Here is a 22,194-nt window from a genome sequence, read left to right on the forward strand (position 1 = left end):
GGGGCACTGCCGCCGCCGCCCCGCCTTCTCCTCGCGCCTCGCCCCTCCCCTCCCCTCCGGCGGCGGCGGTGGCTGTTCCTGACAGCGGCCGCCTCCTGGCGGTGCGGCCTCTTTAAGGGGCGGAGCCAGGTGCCGGGAACCCACGTCAGTTTCGGCCCCGAAACTCCGGATCAATGAGCGGCGCGGGGCGGGGCGGGGCGCAGCGCCCGGCCAGGCCCGGCCCGGCCCGGCCCGGCCCCCGCCGCCTTTCGGTTTCTCTCTTCCAGGAAGGAAAACACCGGCGGGGAGCGGGGCCGCGCCGGTAGCCCCTGCCCCTCCCCCTGCGCCATACCCCCTCCCCCCTTCCTTTCTCCGTTCCCGGTGCCGCGCGTGCTCCCCGCCTCACACGCGGACTCGCGCGGGCAGAGCGCGCGCAGTCACACACACACGCACACACAGAGTCACAGGCGCCCGCGGGGAAGGGGGGGGGGGGGGAGAGAGGAAGGGGGACGGGAGCGATCGCGCGCCCCCAGAGGAGCGGCGGCGGCGGCGGCGGCGTTGGCGCTGAGGAGGGGACTCCGGCGGCGGGGCGCCTCCCCCCCGGGGCAGCTCCGCGGGCCGCGCCGCGCCCGCCGCCGGGCGATGGTGGCGGCAATAACTTCCCCTTGAGGGGACGGGCCGGGTCGGACCTCGCCGCGCCGCGCCGCCGGGCCGGGAGAGGAGCGGAAAGTGGGGAAAGCCCGAGAACTTCCCGTCCGCCCGCGCCCGCCCCGCCGGGCTTCGCCGTTTCCCTCCTGAGAGATGTCTGAGGCTCCTGCTCAGTGTTGCATCAAGGTAAAGCCCCTTCCCTCTGTCCGTCCCGCTGTCTGTCCGGCCCCTGTCAGCGCGGGACGCGCCCGCCGGTGCCCTCTGGGCGCTGCGTTTTGCTCCGGGTTATTTGGGTGAAAATAACTATTTCTTCCTCTTCTTTCTTTCCCCGTGTGAAGGGCGGTCGGGGGGGGGGTGGGAGTGTGGAGGTGGGGTCGGGGTTCCCCCCGCGTTTGCGGGGCGCGCAGCCCCCGCCCGTGACGGGCGGGAGCGCGGAGTTCGCCGCGCTGGCCGCCGGCCGCGGGCGGGCGGAGGGGGGACGCGGGAGGCGGGCAACCGACGCGGCTCCCGCCGGTTGTCAGCGCCGTGCGCTCGCCCCGGAGTGGGGGGCACCGCAAAGCCGCTGTGGCCGGGATTCCGCGGCGTGGCTGTTCACGGCAGGAGCCGGCGGCGCGCTGGGAGCCTGAAAAGGAGCCCTTGAGCCCGGCCCGGCCCGGCCCGACCCGGCCTCCCGCGGGGCTGGCTGCCCGCCGTCCCCCGCCAGCAACTTCGCAGAAAGTTTTCTGCCGTCAGGGAGATGCAGCCGCTGCTGCTTCCACCAACAGTGGGCTGTGAGGCTTGCTTTTTCTTATTCTGCCTTTTTTTTTTTTTTTCTTTAAATATCCATAGTATTACTTATTTTTAGTCCCTGCGTTTACTGGCCTCACTTGCCCGTCAGCAGGTAGGGGAGCCAGGGCGGTGCAGCCCGGCCCCACTCTGCCGGGGCCTGGGGGATGCGTTTCTCTGTGGCTTGGCCAGTTGAAGAGGGGGTTGCCCCGTGAAGTTTCTCGTTTTAAGTGGAGGCAGCATGAAGCTGAGACAATGGAAACAAAATTGAGTTTCCTTTTTTGTCCAGACCCTTCCTGTGTAACTGCCCACGAGAAATAGTACTTTCTCCCTCCCTCACCCCTTGGTTTTGTTTCAGTCATGCATTTTCTTCAGGAGTCGCTTTGCCTTGTTGTTAGCCAGGAATCTCCCTTCTGCTCGCAACTAACTCTGCCCGAGTAAGAGTGCTTTAGCGGTTGTCTCTCCCTGCCTGGAAGGGAAAGGTGACTTCCAGACTCTAAGGGGAAGAGCCTGGAATAAACAGTTATATAGTCAGCTTAAAAGCGTGACGCTGTTTTGTTTGCTTGTCCCGTGCGTGTCTGTGTGCATTTATGGTGGGAGTCTTGCATATTATACGGTATATAGAAGGTATACCCACCTTCTGGGTGTTTTTTCCTGCTGAGATTTTGGGCCTGTGTCCTCTGAAGTCTCATGGTTTAGAGAGTCTAGTTTGACTTTTCATAATACGGACAGACAAATTGGATAATGGGGTATTGTATGCACGTTACAATATGGCAAAATGCTAATGCAGGCAAAATGTGTACAGTTAACTAAGCAGATCCCTATATGTATAAACTGAAATATTAACTATTTTTTTTTTTTCTGGTAAACCCTGTGGAAAGGTAGGATGTTTTCTCTGGACAGAAGAAAATGAATGTGATGAAAAAATAGTGTTGTATAAGTTGTGTTTCTTCATTTTTGATATGTGTCATTCTGAAAATATGAGGTTTACTTCTGCTCTTACTGAAGTCAGCAACAATACTACTACTGATTTTGGGAATAGTAAAACTGATCCTTCCCTAACCTGACTAGGGTATGTTATAGAGTCATACTGTAAGGGATCAGCTACATAGCAGGAGAGATACAAGGAAACTTCTATTTGAGTCTTGAAGTGATTAAATATCCATTTTTCATTACATATGGAGAGATATTGGGAAGCTGATTTTTTTTTTTTTTAAAGTGACTTGCTAAACATTGTGGTCTGAACTTACTTTTATTTTTTTAATGTGATTTGTTTACATGCTGACCCCTGAAGTTAACTTTCAGAAACTACTGTTGTTGGCTTCTCTGTTGGTGATTATTTTACTAGTTTCAAGTATAGAAAGTACATATTTTCAGGCAAAAGTGTATATCAAATGATAGCATTTCTTCACCATTCAAACCATTCTGGGTACCTTTCTCTTCAGTTTTTATAACTACCATTGTTTTTTGGATGCTTGTTTCAACCAGGCAGAGTTAAAGGTGGTTGCAATCAGCAGCTGAATGTAAGAGGGTTTGTTAAATGGTAGTGTGATTATACAAGTACGATCAATTATTTCGTCGGCGTACGAGTCCGGCTCGCGGCACAGTGTGAGATCAAGGCAGAGGAGCAAGCTCTGCACCGTACTCCAACTTCACTGCTAAGCTGCTGTGTTGTTCTGAAAAGTAGCCAAGTATTGTGCTGCGAGGGTGTTGCACAGTTTCATTAGGAGCCTGTGAACTGGAAGCAGTGGTGCTGGTGGATGTATTTTGTATTTATTTTTTTTTCCCTTCTCCCTTCAACATGGGGCAAGGGTCCATGCAATAAATGCCACAGCAACTGGGGTGGTGAACCATGGAAGGCTTCAGTGGAGGGAGTGAAGGCTTTGTTTATGCCTGAGCTGCTCGCTATCTCATCTTGTTAGAGAAACACTCTAATAAGATTTAGGAAAACTTTGAGGAGGTGAAGTTTTGGTGTATATTTAACTACTGGCAATCAATATAAACTTGCAGGAATATCTTGGTTCATGTCAAGTACTTATCAGTATGTATGTGTGATTGTATATTGATATGTGTTTGCTTTGAGGCAAGTATGTGTGCTTACTTACGTTAACTCTTTCTCTGAGAGAGGAAAAATATAAAGCCTAATATCCTGATCTTGCCAGCACTTGGGTGTGTACTTGCCTGGCTGATCGCAGGCAGACCTGTTGTGGGAAGGAAGTTAAGTATGTGCGTAAAGAGCTTAAAGCTGTGGAGAGAAGCTATCGCTGGGGTTCAGAAAATAAGATCTCAGGGGTCAGAGATGAGCATGACTCTCCATGTTCACTACAACTTAGAGCATCAACATACTCTGCATGAATTGATAGGCTTCAAGCTTGTGGCAGACTCCAGTCCAAGAGGGTCTGAGGGCTTTGACTCCAAGGTGGGTTGGGAAGGGATGTCTGGTGTGGTGATCATATTCAGGCACTTTTTTCATCCCAGCTTTTGGGATGTCCACATTGGTAGTAAACCTGTTCCTCTGATCCTGAGCCATAGTAGTTAGGTGATTGTATTATTGTAAATACTGCCATGACGTTGGCACTTGTTACAGTATTGGCAAGTGATCCTTATAGCCTCACCTCTCCTCCCCCGTCTGGGAGAACTGAGGCACAGGGAGAGTGTAAATGTCTTGGCAAAGGCTTACATGAGAGCAAAAGCTCAAAGGGAGACAAGACTAGAATTTTAGACACAGGTGATGACTTTTGTGATTAATTAAGGTCCATATGGTGATGAGTTCTGTTTAAAACCTCATTTGGAGCTTTCTCATTGTGAGGATCTTTTCCCTGAAATTGTAATATCACTGTGATGTCATATGTAGGCTCAAAATTCAGCAGGCAAATAGAAGGGTCCCAAAGGGCGCAGTTTAACTTCTTTATTTTCCTTTTATAAATCTGTCACTTTCAGTTGCTTAGTCTGATTTACCATGCGACCATATGAACAATTTTGCTGGCAGAAGCGTGGAGTTGTGGGAGAACTAAAACTGGGAAGGGGGGGATCAGCTGCTTCAGGTCTCCCAGACCAGGGCTTCTCCAAGCCCAGGCTCTCTTGCACACGCCTGGCTGATGCTTGAGCCGAGAGTGCTTTCTGTGGGCAGCGCTGAAGGCATGGAGCCTTCCTGTGAGTCGGGTTTCACAACTGGCCCTGGTGGTGATTTTATGCAGCTGTACACTGGTGGATGTGAGTGCTTTCTCTTGCAGTGAGCTGTACGTAGTGGCCCGTGCAATTGCATGGGCACCGCAGGAGTCGGCACAGAACCCTGTAGCTCGAGGACTTGTCTCGCTGGTGCTCATTTCGGATTTGAGGATGTATTTTGTAATCATTTAAAAAAAGGAAGAGGAAAAAAACCAACTGATCATGTAAGCCAAAGGGCAAAGAATCAGCAAAGTGTTTGAGCTTTCAATCTTAATTGGCTTCCCCAGATTTACTTAATTTTTAAGTCGTGCTTTATGTCTCCTAATACTTCATTGATGCTGTTTTTGCAGAGAGCGATCGTTCCCACTGAGGGCTTCCCATGCTGAGGGACTGTTCAGCACCATGCGGCCAGATTCCTGTTACCCTTAAGCAAAGCTGAGTATCTGTTAGTGCAGAGTATGTTCCTTAATGTTTATTAGTGAACTTGTGTACTAGGAGGAGGATCCTTCTCCTGTTATTGTCAATGACAAAACTCTCATTAAGCTCAGTGGGTGTAGGATTGAATGGGAGAAGACCAGTAGAAGTACATACTATTTAACACCTGATTAATCACTTAACTCCTTGGCACCAGCTAAATTTAATCCCTCTGAAGCAAATTTTTACTAACACTGCCCCAATTAAACACTGGTCATTACTATTCACTGTGTCATTACAGGTCAAGTCAGTTTCCTGGGAGGCAACCCATTAAAACAGCAGCCCCAACCTGAAATGCCCCAATTAAACAGAGGATACTTTAATGATAATTTACATGCATATTGCAGTTTGCATCTCAAAGTGCCTTTTGGAGGGAGGTGGCTAAGCAGTGCTCTGCTGATAGAAATGATGATAAGCGGGAGATGAAGTCTTGTAAAGTTACACAGAAGTGAGGTTTCTGCCTTTTCTAAAAGTTATCTGGGTCCTTGAGTGCTTGCCTTCTGAAATCTTCTGATAAAAGCTTTCATAATAACCTGTTTATGGCAAGAAAGGAGAGCTACGGCAACCTGTGGTTTTGGCCAGTAGTGTGGTTCTGACCTATAATCCAAAAATTGGCTAATTTGGTTTTCTTTTACATGCATTTGTTTTGGAGTATTTGTGGTTTTGTGCCTTCAGATAGGCATCCCCAGAGCAACAGCAATTTAAATGCAAGTGCTTCTGAAAATGTTCACTTTAGCCTTTGCTTTCCCTATGTGTGAAATGGGCATAAAAATAACATACATACCTCTGCAAGGTGGCAGAGAGGCTTAGTATTCGTAATGCAGCATGGAAACAAACTGGTTTTGTTACAGAAATCAGTGACAGAGTGATCTGATTTGTTGCTGGCTTTTTAGTTTTGGGGTGGTGGTTGTTTGGTTGTTGGCTTTTTTGGTAGGGGCCACCTACCTCTGCTGAGCAGTTGGAGAGAGCGAGATACTACTGCTTCATTATGTCACTACGGTTGGATCAGCCACGTGTGGGCAGGGTGGTGTTTCTGTGCCTGCAGCCCTCATTGAATTTGGCTTTGGGAGAGGCGGGCACGTGGTGTAGGCATAGCCGTCCCGCCACAATCCTGCCCCTAGCCCAGGGCAGGAGCGCCTGGGAAGGGCGGCAGTCAGATGTGACTGCCAGAGCAAACCCTGCCACCCTCCCCCTGACCACTGTCTTTCTCAGGGCTCCCTGAAGCTGAATGCAGAGCTGGCTGCATGCTTGGTTGTCCCAAGTGTTATTTTTTCCTGGGGGTAGGAGGTCATCCCTCTCTGTTAGGTCAGAAATACCTTCATCTGACAAAGGAGAACCCACTGGCACAGGCAGTGGCTGGTGGCCAGCTGCTAGCATCGTCACAATAATTAATTCTTAGGTCGCAATGTGTCCCTGTGACTCCTGAGGGAAGGAGGCCACCTAGAAGAGCCCGCGGGTGGGATGTTCCTCTAAGCAATTGTGAAAAAGCCAACTCGAGCCCAGGTATGTACTCAGGTCCAGCCTGCGCAGAGAACAGACAGGCCACAAAAACTCCCATGCCTTTAACAACAGAGTTGTGGCAATTGATTCCTGCTATTGTGGGTTACTTTTTTAGATTACAACCCAAGCCAAATTTAGACCATATTGGTTCTGGTGTTGCTGAGTTGTCTTCAGGCAGTGTTTTGTTGGAGCACAGAGGACAGCTACTCTCTTTATCTACTTCTTCAGTAACATATGGAACTCAAACCTAGATTATACTGATTATTTTTTTTTCCAAAAATGCCACTGCTGGCAGGAAAATAAATGCAGAAAACTCCCGCTGAAGTTGAACTTGTTTATGGAATGTCTGGAGCAGCGGTAAATACAGGATTTTGAAAGGAGTTAAGCTTTTCACTGATAGATGGTATTGCTTCTGTAATGCTACCGCGCTCCACAGTGAACTGGGTATAGCAATTAAGGAAAGCTATAAATGATTCTTCATCTAAATGATTTTCCAAAGGTTATTCCTTGTTAAACTACGTGCAGTTTCTTTGCTTCAGTGTTGTTCTTGTACAGTTTGCAAATACTGCCTGGTTAAGACAGTCTGGAGAGAGAGAGAGAGCCTCACTGCGGTATTTATGTTGGTGTTCTATGGAATGTTTGCACACGGAAATAAATAGCATTGTAAATCATTTTAAAGATGTATATAAAGCCAAGAGTAGCATTGGGTGTGACTGCAAGAGTTAAGTGTTAGTACAACTAAACACCAAAATACTTTGAATGTGACAACCGGGCTTTACATGTTCAACTATTAACAGCTGGCTAATATTAAATCCAGAGTTTGAATGTTTAATTTTAAAATAAAATTAAATGTGGTTATAAATAGGAATGATGAGTCATTTCTTGGTTGTGTGTTTTTGGGGGGACACGTTGTTTGGGATTTTTTTCCTGCTTTTGTTGCAGGGTTTTTTTTGGTTTGCTTTGGGTTGTGGTGTTTTTTTTTGTGTTTTTTTTTTTTGTTTGTTTGTTTTGTTTTGTTTTGTTTTTTTTCTAGCTAGCTTGGGTAGGGTCTGATGAAGCTTGGAAATTATTTGTTTTGAAAAGTCTTGAGAGTTTAATCTGGAGGAAACCAACTGGCATCCAGTAAGGACTATCCTTAAAACTGATGGAATGCAGCAAACAGTGAGATTATATAGTTTGAATTTCAACAGAGTATGGCTGAAGAGATTTTTCCATTGTGTCTTCAGTGGGATCCTTCAAAACATCTATTAACAGAAACTAGGGATGTTTTCTAAGTGCTATGGGATTCTGTGGAAATCCAGCAGCTTGGAGTTCTACCAGATAAATGAAATGTTTAATAGAAGTGCCAGAGATAGTAGTACTAGAATTCAGAGACAGATTTATCCAGATTTATCCATTCAATATCTACAAACTGCATTTTCCTTTTCTTTCTGCTTTTTTTCCTTAAAAGGACTTCAAATAAAAGTAGTTTGCATCATTGATGCAGCACTGTGAAGCTCTGCTGATGTGCTTGGAGGTCAAATGGAGCAAACCCAGCATAACAGCAATATTGGGGAGCTCCTTCCCACTTTCTAGGAACTCATCTGAGGTCTGTGTTGGGATTTCCCCCCCATAACAGAAGTAATCCTTTTTTCTTCTGTTGGATTACAACTGGAGATTGCTGTTTCACCATGTTCCCTCTTGAATGGTGAGTTCTCATCTTCCTACCTACCCTATGCTTTAAAACACGGGCAAAGCCAAGCCTTCTCAGACCTGCCCAGGAGTTCAAGTTCGACGTGTGAGGAACTGGAGGCTACCTGAAAAAAACATTCCCTGACAGATGGGTCCTCCCTGCCACATCCACGAGAAGCTGCTTGGATTATTCCTGGTGGGCACTGCTGCCAACTTGAAGCCTGCAGAGGTAGCACTGATGGGCCATTGTCAGCTGTGCCACTGCCTTTCTGCCATGGCAGCTCCGGTCCTGGCAGCCTTACCCCAGCTCCAGAGGACCAGCTCCCTCCGGTTTAGAGCGCCGTTGTGCTGGGTCGAGCAGCCTGGTGTAGGCACATGTAGGTCCCAGGTGCTTGATTGGGGCTGTGCTGTGACTGTGGAGTGAAGGACCCGCTGTCTCCCTGGAGGTGAGGAAATGAAAGGCTAAACTGGTTTCACAAAGGGATGAGGATGCTCTCATTCCTGCTAAGTCCCAGGGTGCCAGGAAGGGCACCAAGTTGCAGGAACAGGAGCGCTGATGGGTGTAAAAGATGTTTCTCAGTTGGCAATCTGAGTGGTTGTGCCACTGTCAAATGGCTTGAGCAAATGGGTTCTCTGGAAGTGGACTTGGGGAGGACTGTGGGAGAGGCTTCCAGGTGAAGAAGGTTATGGGCTGTAAAATATTTCATGGCATGTGGGCTGAGATATGTATTGCACATCACACAGTAAACACTGGGCTCAAACACGCTGGAGAGAGTGTCTTAGCAAGCTACCTCACACCAGCTGAGTCATCAGAGCCATCCGTGACTGACCGTGTGCTGTCTTTTATTACCTCCCAACTGGGACAAATTACAATTTCTTTTAAACCTCATAGTAAGAAGAGAGTGGATTAATAGTGTATGCACAGCCAATTAGCACAGCCAACTGAACTGTGTTGATGGTCAGTGGCTGAGTTTTGCAGGCTGGAGTGGGCGGAAAGTGCTATATTTTTTTGTCCCTCTTGGTAGTTTTGACTGAGGCTGTGTCGTGGCTCTTCTGCTTAACAGAAACAGTGAGGTCTTCTTAAGCTGTTCGGTTCTGTTGGCTGACACACCTCCCAGAACTGATCTGCGAGCTGGGATTATGTTTTAGGAGATGATTTGGTTGGTGAATAAAAGAGAAAACTGAGCTCAGTTTTCAATTTGGGGTCAAATAAGCAAATAAAACTGTAGTGGGAAAGGAGCAGGGAGTAAAATAGAAATTATTGATATATTGCAGTTTGAATCCGTGCCACGTATCAGTTCTGATTACAGTGTGCTTTTCTGATTGTTAGGAAGGTTTGTAGTGTCACTGAAAAAGATACAGAAATGAGCAGTGAAGTTGCCTGGGGAAACTTCCCATAGGAAGAGAAGCTACATTGCCTAGGACTCTGGCTTGGAAAGGAGACTGCCGAGTGAGGTATAATAGAAATCTATAAAATCATATAATAGTGTAGTATGGAGAGCAATTATTTCTGATAGTACAAAACTACATCAGGCAATGAAATTACCAGCCAGCAAGATTAAAACAAGTACTTCTTCCATCTGTGTTAAATTACGGAACTCACTGCTGCAGGATGCTGTGGAGGCCAAATGTACAAATGGATTTAGAAAAGAGGGTAGAGGAATATGTGGAAGATATTAAGCCTGACAGCCTGTATGGAGGGGTTGGAAACCCTATAATTACACAGGGGAAAGATTGCTTTTTTCTGTCTGTTAAGCCTTTCCTGAAACAGAGACTTCTTGTCTTTTGGGGACAAGATCGCAGGCAAGATATACTTGCTCTGATGGTGTATAGGCATTTGTATGCTTCAGTGTAAAAATTTGCACCCTGGAAGGCTGGTCTCAAGTGCTTATTAGTCTCCTCCTGATTGTTTACTAAGTCTCAGCCCCAGCAGTCTTGATTTCAAGAACACTAGTTAATTGTAGGTGGGAAGAGAGCTAAGGAAGAATTTGTGTCTGTGACTCAGAGGAATTTGTGAACTCTGGTTTGCCAGGACTAGCAAGAGATTGGCTTTGTTGCTTTAATTACCCAGATTCAACTGAAAGATGGGAAAACCTTCAGGAAATACATGGAAGAGGAATTGCAGATCAGCGTTTGAAAAAGGGAAGTTTTCTGGTTATGGGGAACGTCTCTGTTTGCTTCTAGGAGCCAAATGTGGGTTGACCTATGCTTTTCCAAAGGCCTCCCAGTTCCCATTATCACCCATGTGAAATGTGTTCCTGAAGCATTAACTCTTTTTCACGTATGTGACAAACGGTGTCCCAACCAGAGCTTGCAGCCATGGACATAAGAGTTGTTGTTTGCACTGCCTGGCCAAATGTTGCAAGCAGTTACTGAGTTGTCTCACTTGCTAATTATGCTGTCACTTGTAGAGACCTTGCATCATGCTTTGATTGTGACTTCTTTTTGTAACTTCTCTCATTTTTTCTTTTTTTAATGGCAAACAGAAGAGTGGATATACAAAATCAATTCTAATATTGTTTTGCATGTGTACTTTTTAGTTATTTTTCCTAAAGAGAGAGTGATTCACAGTGTTGGATAGGCATTAAAACATATTGATGTGCAACAGAATATGGCCTTTAAGCTAAATTTAGTTCTCCTTTCTGCTAATCTATACAATGTCCACAAGTATCTATGTAAGTAATTGGATAGCCTCATACACATTTAGTTAGGTTTTTATTTTGGAAAATAAATTACTTTATTTGCTGGCTGATTGATTTTATTTTAATTTTATATGCTGTTTATGACAGGCTGCACTTGGCTTTGCCATGAAATGGAACTACAAATGCAGTGTCCCCCATCAAAACCCTGAGCATTAAAAGTAGTTCTTAAAAAAAAAAAAAAGTTTTGATAATTGTACATGAAAAGGAAGTATCTGCTATATTTTGAGATAATATTACTTAATAAATAACTTAATAAATAACTTAATAAATAACATTAATAATAAATAATATTACTTAATAAATAAAAAATTGCTTTTTTATTAAGCAAATGAAATAGTATTTTCTTTTTAATTGCACTGATTGTTTCTTGTCATGCTGATCTAGTATTAGTAGATTTTGCTCCCTCACCCCTCATTTTTATTTGTTGACTGGAAGAAGTAAACAAGCTTCCTGTTTCTGCAACTCCAAAGCATTTTCCAACTTTGGGTAAACTAGTCATTGTAATGAACTAATTGACTAAACTGAAAGAAGAAAATATTCTCTCTGTATCTGTTGCCAAAAGCTGGCTTGGCTCTTTGGCAGGCTTGGGCTCTAGGTGTACAATAGTGGGTCCCACTTTTTCGAATTGTAGGACTTTCTTTTATGCTTTGGAACAAAGTTTTGTACTTTGGATTTACCTTTAACATCATTTTCTGCTATTATAGTTATGACTGGATCTCAATACACTTCAGTTTCAAATTTCTTAAATTTCAACCTTAAAATTCAACCTTAAAATTGAAATTTCAAAGGAAGTGGCTTAGAAAAATGATACATGTTTAGATGTAATACCTTGGCGGATCTTGAATACCGTGCTAGTCAGAACCTCTTTCTGTCCTCTGCATGTTATCCTCTCTGCTGAGTTTTCATTTAATGCTTTAGTGATGAGACCCATCTTCTTTAGCCACAGAGGCTGAAGCAATGGAAAATCAGATGACATGAGCGGTATTTCTCCAGTTTAGTGTGCAAAGCCAAACCTTCAAACAAGAGGGGAAGCCATCATAGATGCAGCACAAGCCTCCTGGTTCCAAATGAAACCAAAACCTTTATAGTATTAGTGTTCCTGGAAAGAAAAGGCTCTGAAAAAACAGATTTTAACTTGCATCCTGTAGTAGAGGTGTCTGTGTGCTTTCTAAGATACTCAAAAGTCTCCATTAGCTCAATGTTTTAATATGTTTGTCATCACAGCCAGTCCCCTGTGAGGTATGAACTAGGATTGCCCTGCTTCACAGATGAGGAGCAGAGTGGCTTCATGTAGTCTCTCAGTACCTATGTCTGCAGCAAAAGAATGCTGTGCTCTCCCAACACGGCTCCTTGGGCCCTTTGCCTGCAGCCTGCCTGGGATACCCCTCACTACCTGCTTGGCAGATGATACTGTGCTTAGGCTGGCCTGTCCCGTTACTTGTGCTTGCCCTTCCTGCTTGTTGTGGTGAGAACCTCACAGTCCTACTGTGTGTCCCTAGGCAAAGAGTTATGTCACCATCACTTCAGCTAGTCCAGTTATAGGGTGAACTTAAATACTGATGAAAGAGAGGGCTAGTTGCCTTCAGTCTAGGCTGGTGTTCCCTAGTTCCCCTTTCTTTTTCCATCAGCGGTACGCACTCTGTCATATGCTAAGTACTCCTTCAGTTGTATTGGCCTCCTTTTTGTTGAAAAAGAGGCAAAAAACCCCTCCCCCAAACAACAGTTGAAGTTCTGTCACTGTCTTAACCTCAATTAAAAAATAAATATAGGTAGACCCAGGTTGCCAGCAGGTGGTTGGCACAGCAGTGAAGAAGGTGGGAAAGCTGTGGATCGAAGACATTGAGATAGCTGCTTCAGTGATTTGCATGAGAGGACACTGGAGGGAAGAAGGGCCCAAGAAAGTTGGTTAGTATTCAAGGATCACCTCCTCCAAACTCAGGAGCAATGCATCCCTACATAGAGGAAGGCAGGCAGAAAAGTCTGGATACCTGCATGGATGAACAAGGAGCTCCTGGACACGATCAAAAGGAAAAAAGAGGCCTATAGGGAGTGGAAACAGGGGCGGGTAGCCTGGGAGGAATACAGAGGAATTGTTCGAGCAGCCAGGGATCAGGTTAGACAAGCTAAAGCCCTGATAGAACTAAATCTGGCCAGGGGCATTAAGACAAACAAAAAATCCTTCTTTAAATATGTCAGCGAGAAAAGAAAGACTAGGGAAGATGTGGGCCCTCTCTGGAAGGAAACGCAAGAGCTGGTTACCCGGGACAGAGACAGAACTGAAGTACTCAATGACTTTTTTTGCTTCAGTCTTCACTGGCAAGGACTGCAGCTACACTGCCCATGATGCAGAATGCAAAGGCAAGGATTGGGAAAATGGAGAACTGCCCACTGAAGAACCGCACTGTGCGAGACCACCTGAAGAACCTGAAGGTGCACAAGTCCATGGGACCCGATGAGATACATCTGTGGGTCCTGAGGGAACCGGCAGACTAAGTTATTAAGCCACTATCCATCATATTTGAGAAGTTGTGGCGGTCTGGTGAGGTTCCTGCCGACTGGAAGAGGGGAAACATAACCCCTGTTTTCAAAAAGGAAAACAAGGAAGGCCCAGGGAACTACAGGCCAGTCAGTCTCACCTCTGTGCTTGGTAAGATCATGGAGCAGATCCTCCTGGAAGCTCTGCTAAGGCACATAGAAAACAAGGAGGTGATTGGTGACAGCCAGCATGGCTTCACCAAGGGTAAGTCATACCTGACAAATCTGGTGGCCTTCTATGAAGGGGTCACAGCGGTAGTGGACAAGGGAAGAGCAACTGACATCATCTACCTGGACTTGTGCAAAGCGTTTGACGCTGTCCTGCACAATATCCTGGTCTCTAAATTGGAGAGACATGGATTCGACAAATGGACCACTTGGTAGATAAAGAACAGTGGGGTTGAGTGCACCCTCAACAAGTTTGCTGATGATACCAAGCTGTTTGGTGAGGTAGACATGCTGGAGGGGAGGGATGCCATCCAGAGGGACCTGGACAGGCTGGAGAGGTGGGCCCAAGCCAACCTTATGACATTCAACAAGGCCAAGTGCAAGGTCCTGCACCTGGGTCAGGGCAATCCCAAGGACAAATACAGGCTTGGTGGGGAGTGGCTGGAGAGTAGCACTGAGGAGAAGGACCTGGGTGTGCTGATTGATGAGAAGCCCAACATGAGCCAGCAATGTGCAGTTGCAGCCCAGAACATCAGCCGTATCCTGGGCTGCATCAGAAGTGCAGCCAGCAGGTCAAGGGAGGTAATTCTGCCCCTCTACTCCACTCTCGTGAGACCCCACCTGGAGTGCTGCATCCAGCTCTGGAGTCCCCAACATAAGAAGGACATGGACCTGCTGGAGCGTGTCCAGAGGAGGGTCACGAGGACGATCCGAGGGCTGGAGCACCTCTCCTATGAGGAGAGGCTGAGAGAGTTAGGGCTGTTCAACTTGGAGAAGAGAAGGCTCCGGGGAGATCTTATTGCGGCGTTCTAGTACCTAAAGGGGGCCTACAGGAGAGCTGGGGAAGGACTTTTTACTCGGGCATGTAGCGATAGGACGAGGGGGAATGGCTTTAAACTGGAAGAGGGCAGGTTTTGATTAAACATTAGGAAGAAATTTTTCACTTTGAGGGTGGTAAGGCACTGGCACAGGTTGCCCAGAGAGGTTGTTGAGGCCCCACCCCTGAAGGTGTTCAAGGCCAGGCTGGACGTGGCCTTGGGCAACCTGTTCTAGTGGGAGGTGTCCCTGCCTATGGCAGGAGGGTTGGAACTCGATGATCTTCAAGGTCCCTTCCAACCTAAACCATTCTATTATTCTATGAGCAGCTTGCCTGGAGTGGGGCTTGGTTTTGGAGCATGTTTGAATTTAAGCATTGTAGTGAGCACATGCATAGTTAAATTTTCATCTTCCAAAGAGGAAAAAAAAAAAACCCCAACAACAAAACCCGAAATGAATTCAGGGAATTAATTACGGAATCACGGAATTTTCAGAGTTGGAAGGGACCTCTAGAGATCATCTAGTCCAACTCCCCTGCTAAAGCAGGATTGCCCAGAGCACATTACTCAGGAATGTATCCAGGCGGGTCTTGAAAAACTCCAGAGAAGGGGACTCCACAACCCCCCTGGACAGCCTGTTCCAGTGCTGTCACCCTCACTGTAAAGAAGTTTTTCTGTGTATTTGAATGGAACTTCCTGTGTTCTAACTTGTGCCCATTACCCCTCGTCCTGTTACTTGGAACCATTGCCTGGCCCCATCCTCCTTCAACCCACCCTTTAGATACTTGTACGCCATAATAAGGTCTCCCCTCAGCCTTCTCTTCTCCAGGCTAAAGAGTCCCAGCTCTCTCAGCCTTTCCTCATAAGGGGGATGCTCCAATCCCTTAATCATCTTAGTTGCCCTTCGCTGGACTCGCTCCAGCAGTTCCCTGTCCCTCTTGAACTGGGGAGCCCAGAACTGGACACAGTATTCCAGTTGTGGCCTCAGCAGTGCAGAGTAGAGGGGGAGAATGACCTCCTTTGACCTACTGGCCACACTCTTTCCTATGCAGCCCAGGATTCCATTGGCCTTTTTGGCAACAAGGGCACATTGCTGGGCCATGGATAATTTACTGTCTACCACGACCCCCAGATCCTTCTCCTCAGAGCTACTTCCCAGCCGGTCCACCCCTAACCTATACTGGTGTCTAGCATTCTTCCTCCCCAGGTGCAGGACCTTGCACTTGCTCTTGTTGAACTTCATTAGTTTCTTCTCTGCCCAGCTCTCCAGCCTGTCCAGGTCACGCTGGATGGCAGCGCAGCCCTCTGGGGTGTCAGCCACCCCACCCAGTTTGGTATCATTAGCAAACTTGCTGAGGATACACTCTGTCCCCTCATCCAGGTCATTAATGAATATATTAAACAAAATTGGACCGAGTATTGACCCCTGGGGTACACCACTGGTTACAGGCCTCCAACTAGACTCTGTGCTGCTGATCACAACCCTCTGAGTTCTGTCCCGCAGCCAACTCTCAATCCACCTCGCTGTCACCTCATCTAGCCCATACTTCCTCAGCTTCCTAATGAGGATGTTATGGGAGACAGTGTCAAAAGCCTTGCTAAAGTCAAGGTAGATGACATCTACAACTCTCCCCTCATCCAGCCAACCAGTTATAACATCATAGAAAGCTATCAGATTGGTCAAGCGTGATTTACCCTTGGTAAATCCATGTTGACCACTTCCAATAACTTCCTGTTCCTCAACGTGTTTGGAGAGGACATCCAGAACGAGTCGCTCCATTACCTTCCCAGGGACAGAGGTGAGACTAACTGGTCTGTAGTTCCCTTGGTCCTCCTTCTTGCCTTTTTTGAAGATTGGAGTGATGTCAGCCTTCCTCCAGTCCTCAGGCACCTCTCCTGTTCTCCATGACCGTTCAAAGACGATGGAGAGTGGTCTAGCAATAACATCCGCCAGCTCTCTCAGCACTCACGGGTGCATGCCATCAGGGCCCATGGACTTATGAATGTTCAGCTTGGCCAAGTGGTCTCTGACCCGGTCCTCCTCAACTGAGGGAAAATCTTCCTCTCTCCAGACCTTCCCCTTTGCCTTCAGAGTATGGGATTCATGAGGGACAGCTTTAGCAGTGAAGACCGAAGAAAAGAAGGCATTCAGTAACTCTGCCTTCTCTGTGTCTTCCACCACTAGGACACCTGTCTCATTCACCAGTTGGCCTACATTTTCCCTAGTCTTCCTTTTTCTGTTGATATACTGAAAGAATCTCTTCTTATTGTCTTTAACTGCAGTGGCCAAGCTGAGTTCTGCATGAGCTTTGGCCCTTCTCATTTTCCCCCTACGTAGCTTTGTTATATGTTGATAGTCTTCATAAGTTGCCAACCCCCTTTTCCAGAGAATGTAAACTTTCCTTTTTTTCCTGAGGTCAATTAGTAGAGGTGGTTGGAATGATAACTTTTGGGGATGGAGGAAGTTCCATTTTTGGGTTGCTTTCCCTGTAACACCTAAGGAACAGAGCCAGCCTGAACAGTCTTGACTGGTCAACAAAATTTTTCTTGCCCATTGTTCAAATTACTTGCTCACAAAAATGAATGGCTTGTTGTTATCTATGTTCTGGAAATAAAATAATTACATATACTTGAAAAACGGACATAATTTGTTCAGAATTTGTCCCTGTGGCTTTTCTGAGAAAACATTTTATTGTAGTCTTGAAAGCTCCAACAAACTGGTCACCTGCAGGATTTTCTAGACACATGCTGGTGGTGATGAGAGTCCAAGTGAGCAGTCCTGCACTTCAGTGTCGGAGCTTGTGTCTTGATTTCCACCAGGGCTCCCAGAGTATGCTGCTCTCAACCCATTTACCTTCACAGCCAGACACACAGAAATTTGAAGATATTCGGCACTGCTGCAAGATGTGAGCTTTGACGTGGGGTCACGCCTATGTAGATAGGGATCTGTTTGAACCAGAGATCTGGTGTCTATATTTCTATACACCTACACTAAGCTATGGGACTGGAGGTTAGTGAAGGAAGGAAAACATGAGCCAGGGAAGTAGGGTGGGATTGAGAGTGAAGAAACTGAGAAGTGATGGGGAGGAGTTTGCCATGGCAGCAACTGCAAGAAGCTGGGCCCATTGCATACTCCTGCGGAAATCGTTAAAATTTGCTTTAGAAGGTCATGAGAGGCAGAGGCAGGGAGAAGGGTTATATCTCATCGTATGGGAACAGGGAGGATCAGATGGAAGCGTCTGGCAGTTATAAATAGGGGGAATTGTGTTTTCACACAACTTACAGTGAGGTTACCAAACTTACTGCCAGGACTTGTAATGTAGGGCCCAACAGGCAATTGGTTTCAAAAGACGGTTCGTACTAGATGGATTTATTCCAGACTGTTAATTGCAAAGATACAGCTGTAGTCTTTGGCTCAGAAAGCCCCTAACCGGAGGGCTGCTGGGGGAGTGTGCAAGGGAGAGTTTATTCCTTATGCTCTTTCCCTGAGCATTTCCTACTGGGCGTTGCTGGAGATGTGGAACTTAAACAAACCTTTGGGCTGACCGGAACTACTGTGTTTTTCCATTTTCGTTTAGGCCTTTCATACTTCAGTGCTGGACTCCCTACAGATGCCTCTGACAAGTGGAAAAATAATGGTTGAGAAAACCTCTCATGTGAATCATAGAATCAGACCTTCTGCTCTGTGATGTTTCCTCAGCAGAGGTAACCTGACCTTCTGAAATTCATGAGATGAATGTTCTTCAGGTTATGAAGGACTTCTCAGTGAATTTTGTTCAGGAAAATTCTTGGGGATTTTCCTGTCCTTGACTCTCCTCTTGGGCTGTGACGCTATTTATTGGCATAAAGTGCCCAGACCTATTTTATTTCTCTAGGTTTTTCCCAAGATTTGGGTGACAGAGGGTGGAAAAAAATTAGATTCTTAGATAATTCAAATGGTACGTGCTGTGTCAGCTGCACCTCTTCTGATGGCTGATAAGAGACAAGTGAACACAGTTCCTTGCAAGAGGAGCATGCATTTGTTTGGATAGCACAAACAAATAACCACGTGACTGTATGGCTGATGAACAGGTGTTATACAATACAGGGACAATTCCAGTGCTTCCATTAATTTATTCCATCAACATGCCTGAAACCTGCTTTGGAGTGACTGTCTTGATTTGATAGTTCAATCTCTTTGCCTTTCAATCCCTGACTCTTCTTTTTAAGTTCCTAATAGCTGAGAAAATTGAGGAGGATGTGTTGTTTGCTGAGTGCCTGGACTTCATTTTTCTGCACATAATGATTAAGAAATGAGTAAGCCAGCAGACAGGACCTTCTCGTGGGACTATGTGTACACCAAATATTTTTCTTCAGTGCAAGTTGAGCTGTTTCTCAAACCATGCTTGTTCTGCACTAATGCAGTTAGTGGGCAATTAGAACTAGAAGGGTGAGCTTGCTAAAAGGAAAAAAAAAAACAAACCCCAACCTGCAAATGGTTGTGTGTCTTTTACCAAGCCCTAGATCTAGAGTGGTGTACTACAGCAGGCAGATGCCATAGCAACTTGCTCTCATGTGGTACATACTGGTTTGTCTAGGCTGAACTTAGTTGTGATGTCTGTGCTGCACAACCTGCTCACCTTTAACTGTCTCCTGAGGTCCTGTCCCACCACACCAGCTTGGACAGTCCGTCTGGGGACAGGCTCTTCCTTGGCAGTTCCCAAGTGCTGACTGTAGAGCCTGAGTGTCTGAAGATGTTATACCCACCACCAACACAGTAAAACAGAAATTCCTCAAATATGCTGATAGCTGAAGGAATTCTATTTTCCCAACACAAACAAATTGATTTTATCATTCCATATAAAAGTATGTCCATGTACGATGTGCAGAGTCTGGACATGCACTCCCCTAATGCAGTGTGTGAGCACAGCAGTAACATGATCCTGTGACCAAGGCCTGTATTATTGGCCCAGGTTTTGTATATCATCTTTAATTTCTTAGTGATATCCTAGCTGTTCGCACTCAACTGCTTAACTCCTGAATTTCCCTCTCAGGCTTTTGGTATCAGTATGGTTCATGGTGCTGCAGGAGTGGGTGCTGGAATGCCATCTGTGAGCAAACGAACAGTTAACGATACATTCTTGAATTCAGCCCTCGTTTTTAGGCTGTCTGAAGCAGGGCTAAATTTTCTCATGCCTGTGTTTTCAAGTTCTCAGCCTGCCTGTTTCTCACATTTCCAAATGGATAGCCTGTTCATTCATGCAGTTGCCATGCTGTATTTTCCTTCAGGTTTGTACCTCAAGTTTTACCTCACGTTTCAGATGTTTGAAGCCACAGTCCTTAACAGTCCTTAAAAGTGGTGGTGACAAGGCTATTGGGAAAACACAACCATTGGAGATGCAAAGTCCATTTGTTCTTCAAGTCACTTGAAATAGGAGCTAAATGGTATACCTGGTTTTAGAAAGCAGCCTGTTCTATCTGATCTTGTCCTTCCAGTGGAAAAAAAGGTGAGGGTTTGATAATCTACATGGCAGTACACTGGTAAACTTGGAGTGATTTAGACCGTTAATGGAAAGTACTTTAACTTTGATTTCTTAGCAGTGTTTCAGATGAAAGCATAATCTTAGGCTGTCTGATTTCCCATTGCTGCTGGCTTGCATAGCGTCTGCCTAAAATGAAAAGGCAGTGCACAGATCCCAGTGTGGAAAAGTAGCAGGCTGCTCGTGTGGCCAGGTCGTTAACTTCCTTCCCTCCATTTCTTGCTCTCAAGTTTTGCTGCTGTCCATTGTTAATTGTTCTGGCTGTGGGCTCGTTAAGAAGCCCTGAACACAGAACATTTTTCCAGGCACAAGTCATTTTTGCTGAGATGTTTGTTTCTCCTGTGGCTAACTACTGTCTAGCCTCCTCCTGTTTTGCCTCTGACTTGTATGCTCTGTCATTGCCCTTTTCACAGGGTAAGGGTATTCTCCGTAAACTCTGCCATAAGTATTTGTTGGTGTAAAGTGCACGTGGGAGGTCACGGACTATATTGTCAGGCTATGCTATAACCTGTATTCTTTCGAAGTATGGTGGGATTTGGTATCATTTGGGGTGAGGCTCTGTAAGCATGATATGAAGAAGAGTCCTGCTCAAGATACAGTGAGGCAAGTGAAAATTGTGACTTGTGCAGGGGTCCTGAGTCTTCATCCTAGGTTGGGCCTGCTTGTTCCTGAATTCTGCTGTGGTGTGGCTGTATGGTACTGTCATAAGATCCTTCCCTGCCTCTGGTAGTGCCTCTGTGAAGGAGTATTTGCCCATATACAACTTCTGGCTGACGTGAAGCTGGTTACTTCTCTGCAGGTTTTTAACCATTCTTTAAAAGCACTACAAAAGTGCACCATTGTTATTTTGCTGAAGAAGTAATTTGATGAAACTCTTAATTCAAGATAAGGTGGTAGCACCCTGAAAGATCTTGTCCCACCCTTCCCCTTCCTCCTCCCTTGGGCTGGCACAAATGCTTGATCGGACATGCACTTGATAGGGCAGCAGATCTGGATTAAAATGGAGAACTTGTGCTAGCGCAAGGCAGAGCATGGTGTGGAGGTTGGAACGAGCATCTGGGAACATGAGGAGGGCAGGGCACGTTTTTTCAGTGGCGGTGCCAGTTGATCTGGGATTAAAGCGCTGATGAAACTCAGAATAAAGCTTTGGCCAGATCTGTGTTACCTGACATCAGAACCAAAGCTTTTAAAGTTTCACGCCTACTTTCTTTACAACGACTGTCCCTTTAGGCTAGATAGAGTAGCTACAGGAAAAGTGGTCACTGGTTTAGGAAAACATGGTGGTTCTTGTGCTGAGAAGCCATCTCTCCTTTTCCTAAGCCAGCAGACACTGAGCATCTGAAGCAGCATGGGTTGCTCTTCTGGTGTGAAGGGTAGAGCTGTTGCCTGGAAGTCTGAATGCACCTTCTGGTATCAGTGCAAGGCTCTGCTGCTGTCATCTGTGGACTTCCAACCCTGCCATGACTTGCTTTACATTTCTGAACACACCTTGGCTGTGTCGTTTAGGTTTAATTGTAGGAGAATGCTGCTTTAATAAATGGGGGCACTTGCACGTGTTGAGTCTTCTGAGACAGGCTGAGAACACTGAATGCCACCCCCCCCCACTTTGATTGCAAATTTATGCTGTTCTGTACTGCTGGTGCTGACAGACGGTCTGGACCTGTTTAACCATGCAGCAAAGTGTGAAGCCTCTGTGGGTCAGAGGAGGAAGTTCATCCCACGCGCCTAATCTAGAGGTCATTTCAGAGTTTCAATTATCTATTAAAATTGTCTCCTTGAAACATGCAAACACAGAAATGATACGTTCAGTCCATACATGCTAGCTAGCTCTTTATGAGACATGTTCACCACAGCTTTCCTGGGAACTTGGTACGTATGCCTTGTATTGGATTTGGCGTGAAAGGTATTTGTGGCATCCTTTTTATGGAAAACTAGGCCAGGTCATAGATCTTGTTTTATTTTCCTTTTATCTTCTATGCTGGCCTTGCAACATGGTTATAAAAATATACCAGCCTGGTGCATAATACTCATTATCCTGGACAGGGAGGATAGGCTTGGGTTAAAGGTACTGTATGGAGATACAGGAGGTTTTAGTTCAGTTTCTGCTCTGCCACTGTATCCTCTGTGACTTTGAAGTCATTTAATGTGATTGTCCCTCCATAAAGTGTTAATGCCTAGCAAAGTGGAGTCAGATCACAGGTGGAAACTGCTTGTGTCTCTCTAATACAGATAATTAATAATGATCTTGCT

At 46.1% G+C, this 22,194-nt stretch overlaps 1 protein-coding gene across 1 annotated transcript in view; it reads left to right on the forward strand.

The window, feature by feature from the left end:
• Positions 1-593: 593 nt before the first annotated feature.
• ETV6 (ETS variant transcription factor 6) overlaps positions 594-22,194 on the forward strand; it is a 144,556-nt gene continuing 122,955 nt past the window's right edge. Inside the window, exon 1 of the mRNA XM_082479568.1 lies at positions 594-813. Coding sequence (XP_082335694.1) covers positions 781-813 — 33 coding nt within the window. The 5' untranslated portion in view covers positions 594-780. The remainder of the gene's footprint in view (positions 814-22,194) is intronic.

This window comes from Vanellus vanellus, assembly GCF_965231255.1.
Source record: "Vanellus vanellus genome assembly, chromosome: 1".
Lineage (NCBI taxonomy): Eukaryota > Metazoa > Chordata > Aves > Charadriiformes > Charadriidae > Vanellus > Vanellus vanellus.